The 22,693-nt window shown below is 40.7% G+C and overlaps 1 protein-coding gene across 4 annotated transcripts in view; it reads right to left on the reverse strand.

Annotated features, from left to right (window-relative positions):
- Positions 1-22,693, reverse strand: part of LOC117815364 (collagen alpha-1(XI) chain-like) — a 70,708-nt gene that overhangs the window by 18,430 nt on the left and 29,585 nt on the right. For all 4 annotated transcript variants that reach the window (XM_034687025.1, XM_034687026.1, XM_034687024.1 and 1 more), the window contains 23 exons: positions 16,597-16,764; positions 16,381-16,472; positions 14,694-14,815; positions 14,406-14,568; positions 13,162-13,284; positions 8,146-8,262; positions 7,935-8,063; positions 7,790-7,837; positions 6,253-6,294; positions 6,044-6,106; positions 5,878-5,952; positions 5,251-5,334; positions 5,082-5,138; positions 4,252-4,305; positions 4,095-4,148; positions 3,881-3,934; positions 3,742-3,795; positions 3,603-3,656; positions 3,466-3,510; positions 1,956-2,009; positions 1,140-1,184; positions 140-193; positions 10-54 (listed from right to left, as the gene is read on the reverse strand). In XM_034687025.1, the coding sequence (XP_034542916.1) occupies positions 10-54; positions 140-193; positions 1,140-1,184; positions 1,956-2,009; positions 3,466-3,510; positions 3,603-3,656; positions 3,742-3,795; positions 3,881-3,934; positions 4,095-4,148; positions 4,252-4,305; positions 5,082-5,138; positions 5,251-5,334; positions 5,878-5,952; positions 6,044-6,106; positions 6,253-6,294; positions 7,790-7,837; positions 7,935-8,063; positions 8,146-8,262; positions 13,162-13,284; positions 14,406-14,568; positions 14,694-14,815; positions 16,381-16,472; positions 16,597-16,720 (1,752 nt within the window). In that variant the 5' untranslated portion in view covers positions 16,721-16,764. The remainder of the gene's footprint in view (positions 1-9; positions 55-139; positions 194-1,139; positions 1,185-1,955; positions 2,010-3,465; positions 3,511-3,602; positions 3,657-3,741; positions 3,796-3,880; positions 3,935-4,094; positions 4,149-4,251; positions 4,306-5,081; positions 5,139-5,250; positions 5,335-5,877; positions 5,953-6,043; positions 6,107-6,252; positions 6,295-7,789; positions 7,838-7,934; positions 8,064-8,145; positions 8,263-13,161; positions 13,285-14,405; positions 14,569-14,693; positions 14,816-16,380; positions 16,473-16,596; positions 16,765-22,693) is intronic.

Here is a 22,693-nt window from a genome sequence, read left to right on the forward strand (position 1 = left end):
GTGTCTTACTTTCTCTCCTGGCAGTCCAACGAGACCTTGAGGACCAGGGAAACCCTGCAGGAGAAAGAGAGCATTAGTATCTCTGTGTTTGATTCATACAGTTGATATATTTGTGTGAGTTTCTGTTTTCTGCTCGTACCACAATCCCAGGGTTTCCTTGCTGCCCAGGTGCTCCAACCTCTCCGGGAGCTCCCTGTTACAAACAGGAGATAATGTCATTGCAGATAAATTGTCATCAGGATGTACAGTCTACTTCTCCTACATTCATGTCCTCAAAGTTACCAAATCAGAAAGTCTATTCTGACTTTGTTGCATTCACAATGCAACTTGGATGCAATAATGAGGCCACTCAACATGGGCAGCAACCAGTGGTGACAACTTTGGACCATGATACAAGTGACAAAATAAGGAAAAGTATTACTTATAATAATTGATTTACCTTCTTTTTTCAACAAGCAAACTGCTATGTTCTTTGGTCTGCCATGTTTCTACAAAGTTTGATGTCGATTCTGTCAACTCAGCAAGTTTGGTACATCAACTTTCTGCAACTTTTCCAGCTTTTAACAGACTTGATGCCAGAATTTAGTTATTGGATCATTTCCACTCCAGCTGCATTCAGGGTTCCTCTATGTTACCAGAGATGGCTCAGAATGAAGACCTCCCTCAGAGTTTTGCCACAGTCCCTCCCCTGTAAGAGGCGAGCGATTGGCCCTGTGTCTATTCACCCAACTGCTAAAAATTAACATGAGGACAAGTTATGATTGATTCCTTCACTAAACAAAGTACATTTTGGATCCATCTTCACAAACCACAAATCTCCTTGTTATTTTGGCACTAAAGAAGCATTTTTTTTATATATAAATCAGGAGAAAATTAGATAAGTATGCAACTTGTTGTCATCTAAACAACACACCCTTGCAGCATCTGGCATTACAGACATCTTTAATCTGTTGGTGCAGATAGAGCCTCTTTCCAATCAGATAAACACAAATTTTGAAGAACTAAGACATACAACTACAAAGTCATTTATGTTTTTGGAAAGGAGGAAAAAATAAGAGAAAGAGGGTGCATTATTTCCTAACAGTGGAATAGCTTGTTAGGTGTCATTTTTGTCACAGAGGGTCTTTGGTTATACTCACTATGTTACCCTTTGAACCCTGAACACCATCAATTCCTCGAATGCCCTGTGAGGAGAGAAGAGAAACACAAGTTATGGAAGGAGGGACAAGTTTTGTTTCTTCTGCACCTTCATTTTAATACACATGAAGTCTCATTGACAAAACATATTTTATTTCCCTGTCTGGCTGAACGAAAGATAAAAGAAGGTCACACTGCCTGAATATATTCAACTTTTTATTAACGGTACATTTTCCTGTGTCTTGTTACATAAGCCTGCTGTGACAGAAAATGAAACTGAATATGATCAGGCGCCTGTTAGTTTTGGCTTTGGACCTCCTGGCTTTAGGCTTTGAATGCTTAATTAACCGACACAACAACAAAAGAAAAAGTGTCAGAAGCTCGCAAGTGCTAGCTTGTGTTTCTACGAGCGCACACATATTATAAATTATGCACACTAGAAAGAGCTCGAGGTGTTCGGGGATATGATGTAGTATTTGGCAAAGATTGGCTTCCTGAGATGAGATAAGAATTACATAACATCATGTTAACAAATGGATAACCACAGTTACATGGAGTTATAGATGATCATGTGACATTATCTTGTAGTGAGATCACAGCTGGATTTATGTCTGCGGTGATGGAAGCCTTCGTTTCTCTGCATCGATAAAAAGAGGCGTAACAAAAGCTGGATAATTACCAGCATGGTTTGTCTTTAGGGGAGACATTAATGTGAGACCATGAATGTTAAGTATGTGTGTGTGTGTGTGTGTGTTTGTGTGTGTGTTTGTGGCAGTGCAGATTTGTTATGTATGACACAGGGTATATTTCACACTCACAGTCTGGCCTGGAGGACCAGGACGACCTCTGGGACCGTTGAGACCTCTGGAACCCTGAAACACAAACCACAGCAGTATTAAATGACACATTACTGTGTGTCAAAGGGTGTGTGTGACCTTTATTTTCAATCTTTGTGAGGACCAATCAGAATCTGAGATATTTTAGATGTCAAGATAGCAGAGACTTTTGAAAGATTAGACATTTTGATTAGCCCTTGTGTCTAAAATGATCTTTTTAAGGATCAAGTCTTGGTTTTAGGGGATGTTTACAGTTAAATACATTCATAGAGGACAAATATGAGTATCTACAATCAGAAATACAAGTGCACTTTTGGATTGTATATAAAAAATATATGGTATTTCAGAGCATCAGTTGTTATTTTTGAAGGATTAACATATTTTTTACAAAGAACAAAGAACCAGAGAGCTTTGAGATGTCATAAGTTATAAAATTGTGATATTTAAAAAAATTTTGGCTGAGAGTTTTCATAAAAGGATCAATACTATTGTTATTCTTAACAATATTTGGGGCAATATTTGAGGCGGCAGTAGCTCAGTTTGTAGGGACTTGGCTTTGGAACTGAAGGGTCACTGATTCAAGCCCCAGTACAGACCAAAGTATGGACCATGGGCCTGTTGCTGGAGAGGTGCCCTTCACTTCCCGGGCAATGCCAACATGCCTTTGAACAAAGCACCAAAGCCCCCGCTGCCATTCCATATGCAGCCTCCTCTCTCTGAAACCTCCCTGTTAGTGCATGTCCATAAGATCCTGTTTGTGCATGCGTGAGCATTTCTGGCTCATGTGCGCACCACGGGCTCATTAATATAGTGTATAAATTGAATTTCTCCCTGGGGATAAATAAAGTACGTCGTCTTCTTCTGAACCTTCAGCCAATCAGCTGGTTAGCTTAGCTTGGAGAAGAACATAGAAGCAGGAGAGGCAGCTATAGTGGCTCTGTCTAAGGAGCTCTTTGTGAAGATGTAACATCAGTTTAGTTTCATTTGTACAAAATAAAAAGTGAATGTTCCAGTTTGCCTTCTTCTGCTGTGTTACCTGACGATTTCCTAACTTCCTGAGATGTGTCCTGGTTGAATGATAGCTACACAATGATTCACAGACTGCAATAAAAAGCTGCTACTTATTACACCAAGAGTCATCTTTTTGAGGTTTCTGAATTTGTTCAGATTTTATAACTTTGCAAAGAATGAATACGTTTCATTCACTTGGGTGACAAAAGTATTTTTCCTAATATCTGTTTGTTACTTTAAGATTGCATTGTAGGGGAAATGATGGATGTGTGTGTGTAGTTTGAGGTCAGAAGCTCGGGAATGTCTAACATCGAATGTGTAGTTGAATGATGTGTGGGTCTGTGTGGAGGATGAATAGTACTACTGTAAGCACAACATAATACACATATGTACTGTAGTCACATAAAATGAAGTCGTAGTTGAGTTAAATCAGACATGTCTTATATGTGCATGTGTGTTTCTGATTGTATGTCACACTTACAGCATCACCTGGTTGTCCCCTTGGCCCAGACGGCCCCTCAGCGCCCTGTAACGACCAAAAACATGAATACATCCAGCAACATAAAGAGACAAAAACATATACACACACCTCTGCTCTTCATCACTGTAACCTCTCACCTTTTCTCCTGGATCCCCTGAAGAACCCAAAGGACCCGGCTTCCCTCTGTCCCCCTGAGAAAAACAGACACATGGATGTTTGTTTGGTTCTAAGAATCACGTGTAAATCACCTCACACACTTTCAGGCAGGTCACATACTTTATGTCCTTTGTTTCCAGGGAGACCAGGTAAGCCATCAAAGCCTCGATCCCCCTGAGAAAGAGGAGAGAGGAGTTTTTATTTTCAGACGACAGAAAAGTGAGTTTATGAACAACAGGTGATATCAGCGCTTCTGCACCTTTGCTCCCATCTCTCCGATTGCACCGCGGCCCCCGTCTGTACCCGCTCGGCCCTGAAAGACATCCACACAAAAACAAGTTCAGCCTGATAGACTCCAGACTTATTCTCTACTGCATAATGTACATCTAAATTACTGAGAGAGAACTGTAACCGCTAAATCACAGACACCAGAGGAGGTGAGAAGAGGCTGTAATGATTAATTAATACTTCACCCTTTTCCCAATTCGTCCATTCAGCCCTGAGATACCGGGCAGACCTGAAGGACCCTAAAGTTACAAAGGGGCAAAAGAGAAAAGGTGAGCAGGTTCTCAAATGAGCTCAGGTGTTAGAGTGAGGTGTTTAGACTGCCATGATAGCAAGCTGACTCACCGGGGGCCCCATATCTCCATTGGCTCCCTTCAGCCCAGACGGACCTGGTGCTCCCTGGGTGAAAGAGTTCACAACATTCAGGATTTATAGGGATGAATTTTCAGTTTGCATTCACCTGCTGCATGAATACATCACACACTGTACTTCAGTTCTTGTAGCTTTTAAGTGTGATCACCCTTTCTCTGTTTCATCTGTGTTTACAATTTCGGCACGCTCTGAAGGTGACTTCATCAACTGAAACTTTGTCGCTGTCCATGAAGTTGGTGCAACAGGTTGTTAGCGTTAAAGAGGATTGAAGAAATGACAAAGGAACACTTATATTTACAAAGCTCTATGTAAAAAGACTTTCTTTACTGATGGATGCTGTTATTGAGAGGACAGGATAGGGCATGGAATTAAAAATAAGGAGGTGAGTGGAGGATAAGATGCAGCAAATGGCAGAGGTGGGAGTGGAACCCAGGGATGCTGCTTTGAGGACTGTAGCCTCTCTATTTACAGGACATGTGATTCAACTGTTCAGCTAAACCAGCGCCCCCTAATTAAGACACCTCAATGCTCCTTATCCAACATGGCTGATTTTCAACCTTGTTATTGATTTCTAGGTTTGAACTGTAGTTTCTTCTCACAGAGTCAGGAAATAAACTGCCAGTCTAGTTATATTTAGTAGTTTTTCTTTTTAATTTTGAGAAAAACTTCTTCAAGTAATGTACTTTTCCACTCCAGCTCTGACAGATTATTCATCTTTCATCTACCTGTTCTCTAAATGAGGAGAAAATCAAGCAGCAGACATATTCACACCGACATTAAGGTGTCAACATGATGTCACTCACCAGTGGTCCAGGTCTCCCCCTGAGGCCGAGTGGCCCTGGAGGTCCCTTCATAGCCAGCTAGAAGAGGGAGGAGGAAGAGGGAGGAGGAAGGAGTCAGACTGCAGCAGTTTTAAATCTGTTTTGTTTCAGTGTTGAACACATGATGGTTTGATTTCAGAGGTGTGTGTACCTTGGTCTGCTGCAGGATTGCCTGAGCCTGCGCCTCCTGTGCAGAAACTACAGTACCCATTTTTGGATCGCCACCTGACTGGAACTACACACACACACACACACACACACACACACACACACACACACGCACACAAACACACACAAATACAAAAAGCTTAGTAACTCAATACACCACCCAGTGGTCAATATGCAACACTGCTATCAAGTCCTGCATAAAAAAGGGACGGGCGTGTGGAAGTAAAGAAGAGACTGAGTAATTAAATGAATTGATATAACATGTAAGTGCTTCCATTCACAGCACACAGGTATCTGCATGGAAAGATGTATTCAAATTATATAAATTATTCATGTTTTGATCCAAAAACACTCGCTCCAAAAACACACTGAAGAGATAGATTGAAATTGACAAGAAATGAGATGAACGCCTGGTTTAGTGATGACCTTAATTGCAAGGTTAGATCAATTAGTTCAAGAACTCTGAGCCAGCCTGTTTCTCAGCAACAATATGCCAACATCACTATTCGCCCTGAGGCCTTACTCAGGGTCATTAGTGCCAAATAACAGCCAGCGCAGCCTCACTGCAGATTGTAAAGCCTCAAGCAGCACAGGAGTTTGTTCATGTTACCGGTATGAGCATGATGTTTCCTGGAGGTCCTGGTATCCCATCAGCCCCGCTAAGGCCTTGCCGCCCTGGAGGGCCCTGGGAGGAGAAAGAGAAGGACAGTTATAAAGAGAGAATAAAATGTGGTGGACTCATGTCAGTCAGAGAGCTAACAGGGGACAGTCCTCACCAGCTCCCCGGGGTCTCCTCGAGGTCCTACAGGCCCTGTGATTCCAGGAGGTCCTGGATCTCCCTGCAATGAAATTTAAAACATCAAAAATACAGCAAAGATTCAGGGAAGTTAAATTCACCTTGTCCATATGCAAAACAGTTTGTTTACCTGAATACTGAGTTATGAATGCATCTGAAGTCATATTTCATGCTGATAAACACACTCACCTCAGGTCCTGGAGGTCCGTATGGTCCTGTTATCTGTGTTCCCTGCAGACATAATACAGATATTTATAAATTCTCTTAAGTGAGTTTGGCTAAGATGTAACTTTTCATACCAATCATCACAATCATATTCAATACCTGGCTTACTGAACAGCTACCAGACCTACTCTAGAGACTGGATAAGTAGCAATTTTGATGTAAAATAATTATCATCAGTGATTTAAAACACTTTCTACATTGCTCACACAATCCTCATTTAACACATGGTAAACAAACTTAACACTGTCACCATTTCTGTGTTCGAACCACTTAGTTGACATGAACACAGACACCAGTTCAGCTCCCTAAATCTAACGTTTGTCCTTTTTCAACACAGTGCGGTTATAATGTGAAGTGGACTCTTTCCCACCACCTTAAAGGCACTATAATGAGTTTTCATGTTGTTTTGTTTCTGGTGACCCCTTTGGTCTAAAATCTGTCGCGTTTTTCCAGGATGAAGACTACATTTCCCAGGAGCACCATCAACCAATGTCATAAAGATGTGGCCCTTAACAAAGTGTGCATTTGTTGTTGAAGTAAATGAATGGAATGCAGATCTTTTAATACTACTTTTGAGGTCGTGTTTTGATCTACAGCTATGTCAAATGATTAACTATGACAACATTTTGTAAAATCTGGTATATTACTGTTAGTTAGCTTGCAAAAGGTGATTATATGTACTGGTTTAGTACTTCTCACAGCATCAGTGTCATGATGTGTGCTCTGGTGTCCCAATATATGTCAGAATAACGTAAATATTCACACAGTTTCAGTATTTTGTCCACATAGTCATAAAATCCTGTTCATAGCCCTTTTTTTCTTTTAGCTAGCATAGCCCTGGTTGTGGAGTTTCTCTGTCTAAAGCAATACTTCAACAGAAAACGTATGTCTTTTTGGTAATCCTGCTCCAGTTTAGGCCATGAGGACAAAAAGTGATGCAAGAAGAACATGTCTAAAGGAAGAATACACTCCTTGTGCTTGCTAACTTCATTTTCAGTTCCAAACATAGACAGGGTGAGTGCCAAAATACAACCTGAAACAAAGGCTCCCAAATTCCCTAAAAAACATTTCCAATCTTGTTGTTGATAATCTCATTTTACTCTGTAGGGCATGAAGAGGCACATACGAGTGAGACTATTTCAACATCAGTTCAAAACTCTTTCCAGTGCCTTTAAGCTAGGAGGTGTAAACTAAAGCCTATTCCTTTAAAAAGTTATGCAAACCTTCCAAGTCTTCACTGCTATTTCAATATTTTTAACAGAAGCAGGACGTCTTCAATCATTTTCTTAATCTCAGCCAGGAATGACCTGATCGACTTCTACAGGACAACAATATATGGAGCAGATGGAGGTAAAGTCTTCTCAAAAAGGCAGGGAATAATAAAGTACTTGATTATTGTCTTCTGGTTCATGACAGTTTATAAATCTCACTATGTTGGCCACGACTCAGCCAGACTTTAAATCTGAAAACCATTATAAAGTCTGGATGTGTGTTTTCTTACCGCTCCCAGCTGGCCCGGCTCTCCTTTCTCTCCTTTCTCAGGTAAATTCTAGTGATGGACATGAAAACAGTGTTAATGAAGATAACCCAGAGGCAAAGAGGAGACAGTCATCTAGTCTCTAAGCTAAATCCTCTCATCACGTCACCTCTGTGTCCAGAGAGATCTCCCGTTCCCTCTCTGCAGGTCCGTAGCGCTCATCGTACTCTTCCTCATACTCGTACTCGTTCACATGGTAGTACTCGGTCGTGTTGTCGTAGTCTTCATACTCGATGATCTGGCCGATGAACACACACATAAGAAATTGAAACACACACAGACACAAAACTCAAGCTTTTGTTGATCATGCTGAGTCTCACCTCGTACTCAGTAACATTAGGGCTTGTGGTCACGGTGGAAACAGAGAGATCATCATACAGGTCGCTGTAGTCGAACTCCTGGAACTCTTGCACGTGTTTCTTGGGTGCTCTCTCCACCTGAGAGGATCAAAGAGAATCAAAAAGCCAATCAGTTAATGCATTACACAGATTTTCTTTTGTACACAGACTGTACGTTTTCTATATCATAATGTTTTTTAAAGTTTTATTCTTTATTGTTTTGTTTTTTTTATCATACTCTAATTTAGTTCCCTGAAATTAAAAGTATGGCTTTCTTCTTTTTATCTCTTTTGTGGGTTTTTTGGTTCATCTTTTTCTCCTAAACATCAAGACAAGTTCCTTGTATGAGCAAATCTACTACAGTAAACCTGATTCTAATGCTGAATAATGTCAACTCATTTTACATTATGTTTGTTTGTTGTATCCTAGTCTTAAAAATGACAGCATATTAGGGCCAATGTGGAAAAAAAACAGGAGAAGAAGAATAAGAGGAGTAATATTTTAAGAATAAAGTCGTAAATTTGTGAGAAAAAAAGCTTATGAGGAACAGAAATTCAGAAAACAGTATTTATAGAAACCCTGATTCTTCACTTTTGCACATCTTCTTTACACCTCAGACGCAGCCAGTAAACAAGATGTGATACGCACACAAAGTGAGTAGGTGGAACAGCAGGGAAACATGACTTCATCAGGTCAGTTTGCTTAAAATGAAATGAATGAAGAATTTAGTGTATGATTCATTTAAGATGGATGATCTTAATCAAATGCTAAAAGTACAATTTAATGAGGTTGAGCACAGCAGGCATGATGCTTTGCATTGAAGTCTAATGTACAAAGGTGAGAGGTAATGAAACTGAAACTTTTTCCAAGTTTTTTCTCATAAATTTGTGACTTTAATCTTATTACTCTTCTCCTCTGTCTCCATTATTTTTTCTAAAATGTCCCTAATACACCATCATACGTAAATCTGTTAAAATGGACTCTTAAGAGTTTTTTGTTTTACAGCTACACAAAGGAGACATCACACATTTATTTGATTCATCCAAAGAGTAAGCGACAGAAAGAAAAGAAGGATTACATTAGTAACATAAACAAAGACAAGTCCAGAAGCAGTTTGGCTTCATGCACATGCAAAAATAAACAATGACATATAAGAGGATAAATGAATAAAACAAGCTACAGAACGGTGTTAAAATGAAAGTGATGTTCCTTTAAGTCACCATCTTGACAAAATCAGGACTCTCAGGTTTGACTTTTGAACCCAACTTTCCCAATGTGATTGAAACATTTCCTACTTCACATTTAAAGAGTGAGCTACCTTCCCATCATGCAAACCTCCATTCTGATCTTTAACATTTTAAATCTAAAAAACATTTAAAAAAATTTAAATATCTGGTATGTCTTGATGTATACAGGGATTCTTAAAGTTGCACTGGGGAACTTTTGGTTTGTGTTGATTTTGGCGCCTCCTGTGGGCAAAGATGTAAATCTTATCACGTTGCTGATCTTAATCTGAACAAGCCATGGTAGTGTTTTCTTGCAAAAAAGCTCATCTTGATACTTTTAACAGTAAAATGTGTCACTCATTGTGAATTTCTTCTGTTGAAATGTGAAGAAGGATGTTTCTCTAGTGTGCTGTCAGTCGTTTGGTTTGACATCTACCTCCATGGCAGCAGTTTCAGATACAGAAACTTCACAGAAACTTCAAACAGAGACTGTCATTCTAGTCCCTGATGATCTGGTTTGCTTTTGTAGGTCATAAAGAGGCATCAGAGTTAAATTCACTCTGTTATTCAAAGTTAATTTCACAGTATGTATAAAATGAAAGGAAAGGGAACTTCATGACATGAAAGATCCCAACAGAGACGTCAGATTTATCTGGTAGTCATGTCCAGCTGATGTTTTACTTTAGAAATCTCATGAAAAGGCCAAACAGCCGACGTGTTGAACAACAACAGCTTAGTATTTTTTAATTTCAGCTCCCCCAGGACATCCTGTCCAAACAGAACGGCTTCGTCAGAGCACTATTTGGACACAAAGGAGCGTGTAACTGCCATGTTTACAGTTGGCTTCTTCCTGCTGATACCATATTGTGGAGGTGTTAAAATAAAACAACTGAACACACATGAAACAGTAAAACAGGGGTCCTGTTGTGTTTCGAGCTGTTAGCCAGATGATAAATCAAACAGCAGCAGAGGAAGAGGGTTTGAAACTTTTCCCAGGCAAGCAGAGTGTTGGCACAAAGAGTTTGGCAGCGTATCACAAAAAGCACCTCGTTTGTTTTAATCCAGAGATCACAGATTAAGACAGGAGAGAAACACTGTAAATAAATAAGTGAGTGAAAGCTCAGTAGACACAAGTGGCTTTACATGATTTGTTACTTTATCTTGAAACTGCAGCATTATCCTGTCACTGAGCGAATAAACAGCTGAAGGCGCCTGAGTGATTCTGCTCAAACTGCATTGAGTGGTGAGATTTCCGTGTTTGTGTGTGGACACAGATGTAGACACAACCCACTCATGCAAAGATTTACAATGTAATGGAAACCACAAAGTGTTTGAGCTGAATGTCTCACTTACTCTCCATACAGAGACACTCTCTCCACAGCCCACAGTGATGTTTTAATTTATGTCAGCCACACTATGTAAATATATGACTGATACTAATTAAAACATAAGTCCTGCTGTCATATCTGCGATCTGAACTGTCCATAAATACCTGTAATGGTTTTCCTCCAACATTTGAAACCCTTGAGGGCTCCTTTACTTTGAAGGAGACAGTCAGGATTTACATCACCTTCCACCCGAGATGCCTCACGGAGGAGTGTGTTACACGTGAGACGGTGCAGGTATGATCTATCAAGATCCAACTGATCTCTGTGTTCACGCCGACATGTGGTTCTGCTCGCTGTGATTGGCTGTTAGAGAGGCGGCTTACATAACACGAGAGCCAGACGAATCTGTGAGCTCACATCTTATTTGATCTGGCAGATGTGTCTGGTTTCCCTCACGTTCAGACGGGTTTCCATCCAACCTGATTAAGGTCGGGCCAATCAGAATCAGTTTATTGAAAAGGGTGGTTTAAGGCACATACAAGGACATTTTGTAAACAATCAACATAGCTGCTTCCCGCTGATTTAAAACCTTCTGAATCCTCTGTAACCAAAGAACAGCTGTTTGTTACTCACCCTAATAATAAGCTGAGCACTAAAATCAAGTTAGCTAATGTTAGCAGCAGCTTAGCTCACAGTACATCTTGGCGTTCTGTGTAGCATGCTGTTGTTGCTTGTGACGAACATGATACTTTACCTCAGGCCTGATCATATTTGTAGCTTTGAAATAATAGAATCCAGTGGCAGTTATAATATTTATTACATCTGTGCAGGCTGCTGCAATCAATCTTTGAGGGGGACTTATGGATAACAGTATCTGCTGCTAATTTATAGCACATTTTGGGACATCTCTGAGGATTTCCAAGCTTGAATTACTGCCTGAATAGCTCAAATAGTAAGTGTTGGCGACAAAATAATGTCATGCCAAAGTTGTGCATTGTGATCATGGTCTGTATATAAAGATGGATGATGTGGCAGCTCTTCAAAAGTGAAGAAAAAAAACATTTGGAGCTCCCCTCTTCTCTTTGATTATTAAAACACTTTCAGGATTCGGTCTGGTATATCTTGTCGCATGCAGAACGTGGGTGCACAAATCATGAGAATGTGCCACTCTCCATGCTAAAGTCAGACCTGGGATCAAGGAACAGCTTCAGATTCAAAGGTAGAGGTTTGATAAGGACTGATTATACTTCAGCTAGATCTATATTAAGGAAAATAGAAGTAACAGTAGTAGATCTGCTAACCACACAAACTCAAAACTAAAAAGGTCTGAAGGGGGGTTAAAAGTTGAGGTCCTTTCATGCGAAGTTGCTCTTCTAGAACAGAAAACAGGCTGAGGTTTGAGCTGCTCCAAACATGACAAACAGCCTCTCACTGGCTGCAGAATTGGCCATAAAGCCCACCTCATCCATGTTAACAGATGGGTCAAAGTGGAAAATCAAAATACACCTCAAATACATTTCCCAGAACATTCTTCCTGTTGTTACTGTTTATTTAATTTCATAGTGATTTATGTCAAAGTGTGTATTTTTCAGAGAAGTTTAGTTTTAATCAGTGATTTTATGCAACAAAGAGTTAAAGAACGCCATGATTGACAGCTTTGTCAACAATTGCACTCCTACAGTGCTGTGTGCACCTGATCAGCAGAGCAGAGGAAGGACTGTGAGAAGAAACCTAACAAACACCAGCACAAGAGTCATTGAACCTTCTACAAGAGTCGGCTTCAAACAGACACAAGAATCTGTTATGCAGTCAATGATTATGACCCACTAGCAGCCACATAAAACAAATGCTGACACTGGCTTTTCATCACAATCCTTCTGCTACGTCACAGAGTTTGTTGCAAAGCGGCAACCTCCAGTCTTAAGAAGTGAGGCCAATGCATAAGTGCTAAAAACTGCAGTTCCTCGAGTGTCCACTTGAGGCTGGCAGCAAAAGCACCGGACACCACATACAGAGCTATTAGAAAGAGCCCATGTTTTAAATTAAACATGTTTACATGTCACATTAAACATGTTTCAAATATTTGAATAGCTCATTTCACTCTAGAAACTAATAACCTTAAAATCTTCAAAACAAATTACTTATATCATTAGCATTGAAAATATTAAGCTTACAAGTTTAGTATAACTAGGTGCATGGCTGTCTGACAGGTGGGCACACAAAAGCTTTAGCAAGGAGGCTCAACCCGCCTCTTTGCCTCTTGTAAGGAAGACTGAAGGTTAGGTTGAGTCTGCATTTCCAATATAGCACCACCGTCGATAGGCTTCAAAACACTGCTTCAGAAACCAATGAGTGACGTCACTATGACTTCTTCCATGTCATTTTGGTTGGCACTGTGATGATAACTCCTTAAAATCAAGAATAAACTGGGAGCACGGACTTACCTCCTCAGCCTCTGCTAATATGGTGTTGTATGGCAAAGGTCTGTCACAGTCTGGGATGTAGTCCTGGCAGTATGTCTCTGCTGCTGCGGGGTCCTCAACAATCAGCAGCTGCTGGATTTCACCCTGTGTCACAAAAACATGCAGATCTGTGACTCTCTACACATTAGTGAAAACCCACGACCATCAGGAATGTACATGAGGTGTCACATCACATTAAGTCTGTCATCACTCTCAGTACTTCTATGAATGACATGTCAAATCCATTTTTCTCCCTTGTTCTCTTCTTTGACTGTATATGTTCATTAAATCAGATCAAAGTGGTTCAACAGGCTGGCTTTTATCGCTGAGCTGCAGTTAATCGTCTCCAGAGCTTCAGTCATAACTGGTGCCAGCACATTAAGACCAAAATGCTTTTTTCCATCTTGAGCTATTTTACACATCCACACACATGGAAGAGAGTCCAAGCCAAACATGGGCGGGGAGTAGTCCAGTTAAACAGATGGACCACCTGACATTATACTGAAAACAAAGGTCAAAGTTCACCTTCAGGATATTTCAGAATGACCCCACACTGCTGAAGGTAACAACAGAAACAGAGCTTGTTAAAGGTGAAATACATTTAGCAGATTTTTTTTTTTTTTTTTTTGGGGGGGGGGGGGGGGGGGGGGGGTCTTCTGCTGAGTGTTGTTTTTTGAGTTTAAGCAGGTGTTAATATCTGCAGTGAACACAGATGAGGTCAGACTGAGGACATAATGAAATAATAAGTCTGATTAATAGTCTAAACTTGGATCTTTGCACACATTTGATCATCTGCAGCTTTGTGAAGTTAAAGCACTGAAGGTTTGGAGCAGCAGTTCAGGTGCAGTTCACTCTAACAACCACTGGAGGGCAGTGTGAGGAGAAAGGCCTTATGTTTATTCATTGTCCCACTTTGATAGAGAAATCAAACAGGCTCCAACAAGCAGAGACACTTCCTAACCACACACACGGAACTTATTATGTGTTCTCATTTTCTGCCAAGTTTTTTTTTCTCACTTTTTAACAAGCCAAATGAGTTTAAAGTGAACAAAGAAGATGAGAGTGGATGAGATTATCTTGGTTCCTTCATTTAATTCAAGCACAACTGTGACCGTTTAACCTCAATTCCCTTCATCAATTACCTTTCACCTGAAGTGCCTTTTTTATTTCCATCTATATGCCTTAATACACACATTCCATGAACACACACACACTCAGAGTCCTACCTCAAACACGCCTTCATCCAGCAGTCTGGTCCCAAAAACAGTAACTCCCTCGGTGCTCACATGGGCGTCAAAACCTCTCAGCAGGTCCAGAGTGTCCAGTTTGACGCAGTCCAGGTACAAAGTCACAGACTGTCCCTCCACACTGTAGGCGACTCGGTGCCACCTGGCAGGAAGCAGAGAAGAAGAGGTACACTTCTTTTACATCTTACCTTACAAAAAGTTGATTTGAAAGAAAGGCAAACACAAAAGTGTGTGAGGCTGCCTGTGTGTGTACGTGCAGTTACCCACTTGCCATCAGCCAGGTTCATCTTTCTAAAAGTGGGGTAGAGTTCAGGCGGGGGCTGACCCTCATGGTCCTCATACAGGAAGACAGGAGAACGACCGACCTCCACACCCAGCTGCTGTGTGCCCTGGGAGACAAAAATGATGGACGGAAAGAAAGATGATTGGAAAAATGGTAACAAGACAAAGATACAGCTGTTTTCAGGTCAGACTTTCAAACAGGTCTCCACTTGAGGTGCTTGTCTTTACCACCAGTCTTGTTGAAGGAGATGTCTCACAATAAAAACTCATCAGTGTTGTATTTTTTGGAAAACACTGAACTTGGTGTTGCAGAAGGATAAAAATCACTCTTACTCTGGCATTGTTCAGTACAATGTCTTTTTTGGTGTGACTTGTTTGATTGGTTTTCTAAACAACATGAAACGAGCATCCAGCAGGAGTGTAATTAAGCAATACTTGGCTGCTCTGGAGGCGGGAGGCGTTCTCGCTCATCAGAAACAGGCTCTTAATTAAAAAGTTTAAAGTTAATATTACTAATCTGTGAGTCTTCAGTGTTCCCATGTTTCAGGAGGCAGTTTATAACATGCTTTCTATTGCTAAGATGGAAATCAGTTAATTACTGAAGGTGTGGAGACAGTTTTTGACATTATTTAATAAACCTCTGCTGCAATGTTGCCGTTGCTTTGTGCAAACTCTGCCTGATCCTGTACATTCACAGATATTCTGGCTCTGCCTCACCAAAGTGTTTCTTTGTTATGTTTTGTCTTCTCTTTATTTTTCTTTAACCCAAGGTCTTGCTGGAAGAAGGGGCAGTCCTCTTTTTTTGTAAGTGTTGCTTTCCTCTGCAGCTTTAGGCCTGTTAGTGGAACTTCAAGATACACATTCACTGACGTCTTTTCAGTTCTTGTGTAATAGTGCTTTATGTATGTCTATGCTTACTGTGTATGTTTGAAAACACTGAACCTCTGTGATCCTAGCTCCACTATTTGTTGGGTCATGTTGAACTGATATCTGGTGTTCTGCCAAAACAATCCTTACACTCGCCTTCTGAGAAAGAAGTGAGGCTCTGTTTCTTCAGAAGCCAAGTTCAGGAAGGTGCAGATAGCTAAATGGGATGCTAATGTCAAATCTATCATTGACACTGGTTGTCTGGAGGTAACTTTTGCACAGACCAGACTCTTACACTGAGGAGAATAACTTTGCTGTTGGACATGTCAGCTCTCTTTGACCAAGCTGCAACAGGTATTCAGCTGTAAAGACATTAGCATCTCTTGCTTTCTCCTGAGCTGTGGTGCAGCTCAATTCCACAACAGCTGGAGGTACGTTGCTGCAGGAAGACGACGGGGGAGTCAGAGTTAAAGAGTGGAGTTTTTTTTTGCTTTGGAGCACAAAAGTTTAGCATTGCTTGTTAGACACTAGACGCTAGTAGTTCAGTCATACTCCAGAGGCTGTGGAATAAATACTTTCCAATGTCAGCCACCATGTCCTGTTACTAGTGTAGATATAGTTTTTGATGCAAATGTAACAGTTTTTTTCTAACAAACTCTTCATATTTGGAATTATAATCTCATTAATCAAGACACATTTTGAACATAGTTAAAAGCCCCCATTGGCTCCGGAGTCTCACTGCACTTCTCATCAATCAACATCACTGTTAGGTTTCTCCGTCCTGTTGCAGCGTGTTGATGCGTACCTGTGAGTCGTACAAGGAGAGCAGAAAGGCCTGCGAGCCTTTCACAGCTCTCACTGTGGTCATCACAGAGAAATTCATAGGGAACGGGGAATCTAGAGAGAACACACACATAAACGTTAGGTTACAGCCTCTCAACGTCTTAATTCATTCACACACCCACTCGATGATTGTTGAATCTATCAAACAAGCTCACATTAGATTTGTATCTGAACTTACCAGGGAAGAGTTGTTTAGTGGGCGCGCTCAGTTGTATCTTTTTGTCAATCTTATAGGACAGGTCCGTCTCCTCTCGTCCTTCCCTGGTGATGCACAGTCCTGACTCCAACGACACACCCTCCATGTCCTCTGACAGCTCCAGGACCTTCAGGACGTCAATAGGATCAGCTGCAAAGAGACAAGGCACAGTCTGAGTGAGAGGACCAGAGGAGGGTTGAACAATCAGCTGATCTGCAGTTCATCATTAAAATAGTTAACGGGTTAAGCCTGTGCCTAGGTACTAATGGCATCTCACTTCACTTTGCTCTTTAGTAAAACCATTTGGAGCTAAACGTGACCTGAGCAGATGTCTGCAGCATCAAACACACGTCACGTGTCACATATTTGACGTTGTCAGACTTGAGCTGCAGGAGGCATTAAGTTTAATAACTGTGCTTGTTCATGTGTGTGACAGCTAAATCATGGTTCACTTTCTGCTGTTACTGCAAATGAGTTTTGTGCTTCCCATTATGTAACAGCTGTCTGTCAGTGCCCCTGTGATTTTGCCTTTTGGTTCCAGCCTGGCTTTACAGAGCACCTGTGAAAGCCCTAAATCATCAAGCAGTGATCATGATGCACTAAATTAAAAAAATAAAACAATAACTTCTTCTCACCCAATGCTCTCACAGTCACATATCAAACAGTTTGCATACTAAAAAAGTGAGACCTAGGTCAGCACCGGTGAGTGAAGTTTGATTCTCATTTCTTCTCTGATCTGTTTACAAAAAACGATCTCTAGCTGCTGGAGTTTTTATCTCCATGTCCCTCACAGGGATCCATACCATTACACTATATTATTTGTTTGCTGTCGACATCATTGTCTTGAGTCAATAAATCTGAACCAGAGTTCCAGCAGTTGAGCCATGATGACTTCACATAATTTATAGACTGAGGCGTAAAGTGAGAACAGCCTGATTATTTAGATAACAAAGAATGTATTCCATATTTCTACTGTGTCCTCTTGCCACAGGAGTATTTCATCAACGTGCTCACTGATTTAAAAAATGGTGAAACTGTTTTTCGCCCAAATCTCTACGGATAGTTTTACTGTCTTTTAGCTTAATCTTGGTGTCCTTTGACTGAAAACTTGATCTATTAACCTCTGCTCACACTCATTTGGTGCAGCTGCAACTCAGTGGCAGTGTGTGTCATCTCTCACTTGAGAGGTAATCCTAGCTGCTGCAGACCACATGTCCTTGGGCATGACACCAAACCACATAGTCTCCTGTGTGATATCCAGCAGAGTGTGAATGTGGTTAGTCATTACTGAAGGGAACTTTACATAGCATCCTCTGCCATCAGTGTATGTATGTACAGTATGTGATCCTGAATGTGATGAGTAATGTAAAAGTGACTTTAGTGGTCAGAAGACAAGAGAAAGTGCTTTATAGGTTCAGTATGTTAACTATTTAAGACAAACAAGCTTTAACTAGTGGCTATGCATTTCCCTGCTCAGCTCTAAATGACAGCAGAAATCAACTGAATAATGTTACAATGTTACAATGTTACAATGTAATTTAGCAGACACTTTTATCCAAAGCGATGTACATACGAGAACAAGAACAACACAAGCAAAGATCTAGACAAGAGGAAACAAGATCAGTACGGGTAACAAAGTGCTTCAAGTCCATTTGGGTGCCGGTACTGCCAAGCAGTGTAAAGGCAATGCACAAAAGTAAATAAGGATTATTTTTTTTTTGTAAAATAAGGAACATCTACAATGAAGCAACCAAACCCTTTAAGACTTTCCGTTATCATCATCAACAATTAACATCACCACAATAATGACCAAAGTACTAAGTGCTGAGTCACTCAAGAGCTGAACACAGATTCCCAGAGTAGAGCAGGACAGTGCGAGTCAACTGTAGCTGGACGACATGATCTGCCACTGGGGACAACAGTGGAGAACAGTCTAGCTAAGTGCATAGTGCTTCCTAAAGAGCTGGGTCTTTAGCTGTCTTTTGAAAGTAGAGAGGGACTCTGCAGATCGGAGTTGGCCAATTCATTCCACCATTTAGGGACAACAGAAGAGAAGAGTCGAGCTAGTGATTTTGAGGCCTTATGTGCTGGAAGCACTAGGCGCTTTTCAGAGGCTGAGTGTAGCAGCCGAGAAGGGCAGTAGACCTGGATGAGGGGCTCCAGGTAAACTGGAGCGGTTTTAGTTACTGCTATGTAAGTCATGATTAGAGTTTTGTATCTGAACTGAATAATGAACACCGAAAGCAAGGAGTTACCTCTGCAATATTTTAAACACTAGGGATGCACAGATCTAGTCCTGGGGATGTAAATTTAAAGTATTTTTCATGATCAATTTTTGGAAAGTTTAACAATCAATTATCGATTAATTGTTAAAAGAAACGTAAACATTTTCCATGTCAATAACAATGCCAAATGCGTTTTTTTCCTTCACGACACAATGTATATAACTGACAGTATTGAATAGCTACAGATCGTATTGTTGTGTTCAAAATGTTAAACACACTGAATATAAGTTTGTGGAGCAGGCTCATGATCTCTGCGGGCATACAGTCATAAAAGTGAAGGCTCAGACTTCAGTGTCCAGTTTTCTTTCTACTCGTTCTTACTGAAAAAAGTAAGCATATGAACGTGGTCAGGTGTCAGCCGGGAGCGCAATCAGTCCGGCAGCGGAGAAAAAAAGCGCTCGTGGAGACCTGTCACTCAGCTGCAGCCCCCAGCTGAGCGTCTCCGCTGTCCGCAACACCTTCAGTCAGCTGATTCACATCAAAACATGCTTTAAACATAAAACACCTCCCTGATAGCTGAACCAAATATGAGATCACATGATGTTTGTTCCACGTGATAGAAAATTGAAACAAAAAAATGTGCTTGAGTAAGTTCTTAACATCCCTACCTGCTACTGTTGGTCCTATACAGACTCAAATAATTTGATAAGGTATATTTAAAAAGCAGTTGATGTGACTCTACATTAAAGCTCCAGTAAGGAACTTTCTGCTATTTTTGTGCCCTCTGCAGACAAAGTCTTACTTCTATCATTTTGCTGATCTTGTCTTGTACATGTGCAAAAAAAAAGTGTTTTGTGATGCAGCCAAGTATCACTCCCTTTGAATATTTGTGGTGAAATAAAAAAGACTTTTTCTTCCATGAGCTGTTAATTGTCCTGTCTGGCACATATTCCCTACCAGCTGTTACAGGCATTAAAAACTACAACACAGGAACTGACTGACTTGTTGTGGATGATCTCGTCTGCTTTTCCAGATCATAAAGAGGCATCACTGTTAATACCAGTCTGTTTTAATAACAAGCTAAAAACTCTTCACAGGGGCTTTAAATGTCGACATTCATATGCAAGATCATGCTTCTGCAGCACTTCAGGCGGCCATTTTGCTGAAAAGAAAAAAAAGAAGGAAGTAGCCAACTTGCTCACACAGATGGAGTAAAATCTTCAGCTGTTTGGAAGGATTTCACGCTTGCAACGCCAACCTGCTCTACCTGGAAAGCAATGTTTTATGAAAGACATGTTTGAGCAATGCCTGCTGTTGCCTTTCCATTGAAAGAATGAGTATTTTCACACAGTGAGGCATGCAGACTATTTGTTTAATATTATTCTGTTTGGCATTTGAATATTACGAAGTCCAGAGAAAGGTATAAGAACTGAAAAAGTTGGACTGGTGCATCACTAATAAAGACTCAAATGAACCTGTAACTTTCTTTAAATGTTCACAACTGTTTGTTTTTCCTTGATGCAATCTCTCAGACATGCTGGCCTTGTAATTTAGCTGCTAGTAAACATACTAATGAAATAGTTTATCAGTCGCACCATATGCTTTTTGTCTCTCAGTCTCTGAAGGATGTTGGTGTCCCTTGAGGACGCATACCTGTTGCAAAAACTTGGTGTAAACACACGATAACGCCCATCTGGGCTCTGACACAAGCATCAGTCTGATACACACAACAGAGAGTGATACCCGGGGGGCGATTCAGAATACAAGTGATCGGACAATGATGCAGCCCGAGACAAAAACACAAAGAGAGCACGAGAGACATTTGGAATGCTGAAGATGTGGACAGAGCTGCAGCTTGAGCAGAAATGCAGATCATATGTACGCACACACTCTTTTGAAGAGTGCAGACACAATGGTCACAGAGAGCTGCGAGATGCAATAAGCAGAAAAAGATGGGATGTGGAAGAAAAAGCTGGGGGAGAGGGGAGGAAGAATGTGCAGCACATTGAAAGTGAAAAGAGAGAGGACGGGGTAGAGAGGAAATAATAAATGGTAGTGGAGAGCAGAGGAGGGCATGCCTCTACTGGTATGGCTTCTTTTCACACCTATTTCTGCAGCTTACGTAAACCCTCCATCTGTCTCGCACCTTTCAAATCACACACACAGTAAAAACACATGCATGCACGTGCATGTGCATGAACACAAGAGGTTGGCATGATGTCTGAGTCTGAGTGCCAGATGTATTAGCTGCCCATTTTTTCACGTGTTGGCCTGTCGGACTGCCAGGCTGCCTGCTGACTCTCTGTCAGCTCCATCTTTCATGTTATTTACCAATACAGTAAATACCTAGCAATCAAAACTGACAGTGTTTTTTTTTTTTTGCTGTTGCTTTATGGGCTGAGAAAAATCTTTGAAAGTTAACATTCAGCACATTTTTAGCTTTCACTGATTTGTGCTCAGATTGCTTCCCACTGCTAGAGTGTTGCACAAATGTACTCTGCATCCAAAAAACTCAAATGCTATTTAGAATGATAACGCACATCCCCAATTCCAAGAAAGATGGATGCTGTGTAAACTGTTGATAAAGACAGATGTTGATGGTTTGCAAATCATTTCAACCCTGCATTTAATTGAAAATAGTGCAAAGACAACAAATCAAATGTTGAAACTGGAAGATGTTACTGTTTTTTGTAAAATATACGCTTGTTTTAAATTTGGTGCCAGCTGGGACAGGGACAACAAAATACCGAAAAGTTTTGTAATGCTTAAAAGACACCTGGAGGAACATCTTCCAACTAATTAGGCTAATTTGCAACCGGTGAGTAACATGACGGGGTATACAAATGGCACTCCAGAGAGGCTGAGTCTCTCAGAGGTGAAGATGGGAAGAGGTTCAACACTCTGTGAGCGACTGCGTGAGCAAATAGTTCAACAATTCAGAAAAATGTTCCTCAGTGTGCAAAGAATGTGGGATTTTATCGCATACAGTACATAATATCATGAAAAGATTAAGAGGATGTGGAGAAATCTCAAAGGGAACAACGCTGGAAACCAACATTGGATGCCCATGATCTTTGGGTGCTCAGGCAGCACTGCATTAAAAACAGACAGGGCTCTGTAGTGGAAATCACTGCACAGGCTTAAAATCACTTCCAAAAACGGTTGTGAATATAGATAAATTACACTTAGCAGTATATCGAAAAAGATTCATATCACTGTTTATCAACACATAAGTATATTGAACGATGGTACATACATTTGGATTGTAGAGCATAGTCTGCATATCTGGACACAGCCTTGCTCTGTGAGATCCCAAAAACTCCTGTGCAATAGAAAGCAATGCAACAGTGCCAAAATGTGTTCACCTTACTTTAAAATGTTTGTCTTTTTATTCAGACTACGACTGGGGCAGTTTTGTATTTGGATATTTTGTGTTGACCTGCATTGGAAGGTTGAAGTTTGTACATCTCAGTAAATACATGTTGGAGCAAAGATAAGAAATAAACCCTAAAATATAACACACTTTATTATGACATCATACCTAACCTTAAAAATGATCAAAGTTGAATCCACAATTAGACTCAAAACATCTGCTTGGGTTGTTAATCTCGCTCACATGGATCATCAAACAGATAAACAGCTCACACTGTTCATGTCTCAGTGTGGTTTCGGTGTTTCCTGAGGTCGCTGGTCTGTTTTTGTTTTAACTGAAGTCACCGCGGCACATTCCTGCCAGTAAAGTCAGAGCAGCTTAATGATAGCACAGACTAATAATAACTGGTGCAAGAAGCATCCTGTATGACACACTAAATAAGCCGATGTTAAGTTAGTGACCTCATTTTAGCCTTTGCACA

Source organism: Notolabrus celidotus, chromosome 7 (assembly GCF_009762535.1).
Source record: "Notolabrus celidotus isolate fNotCel1 chromosome 7, fNotCel1.pri, whole genome shotgun sequence".
In the NCBI taxonomy this organism is placed as follows: domain Eukaryota; kingdom Metazoa; phylum Chordata; class Actinopteri; order Labriformes; family Labridae; genus Notolabrus; species Notolabrus celidotus.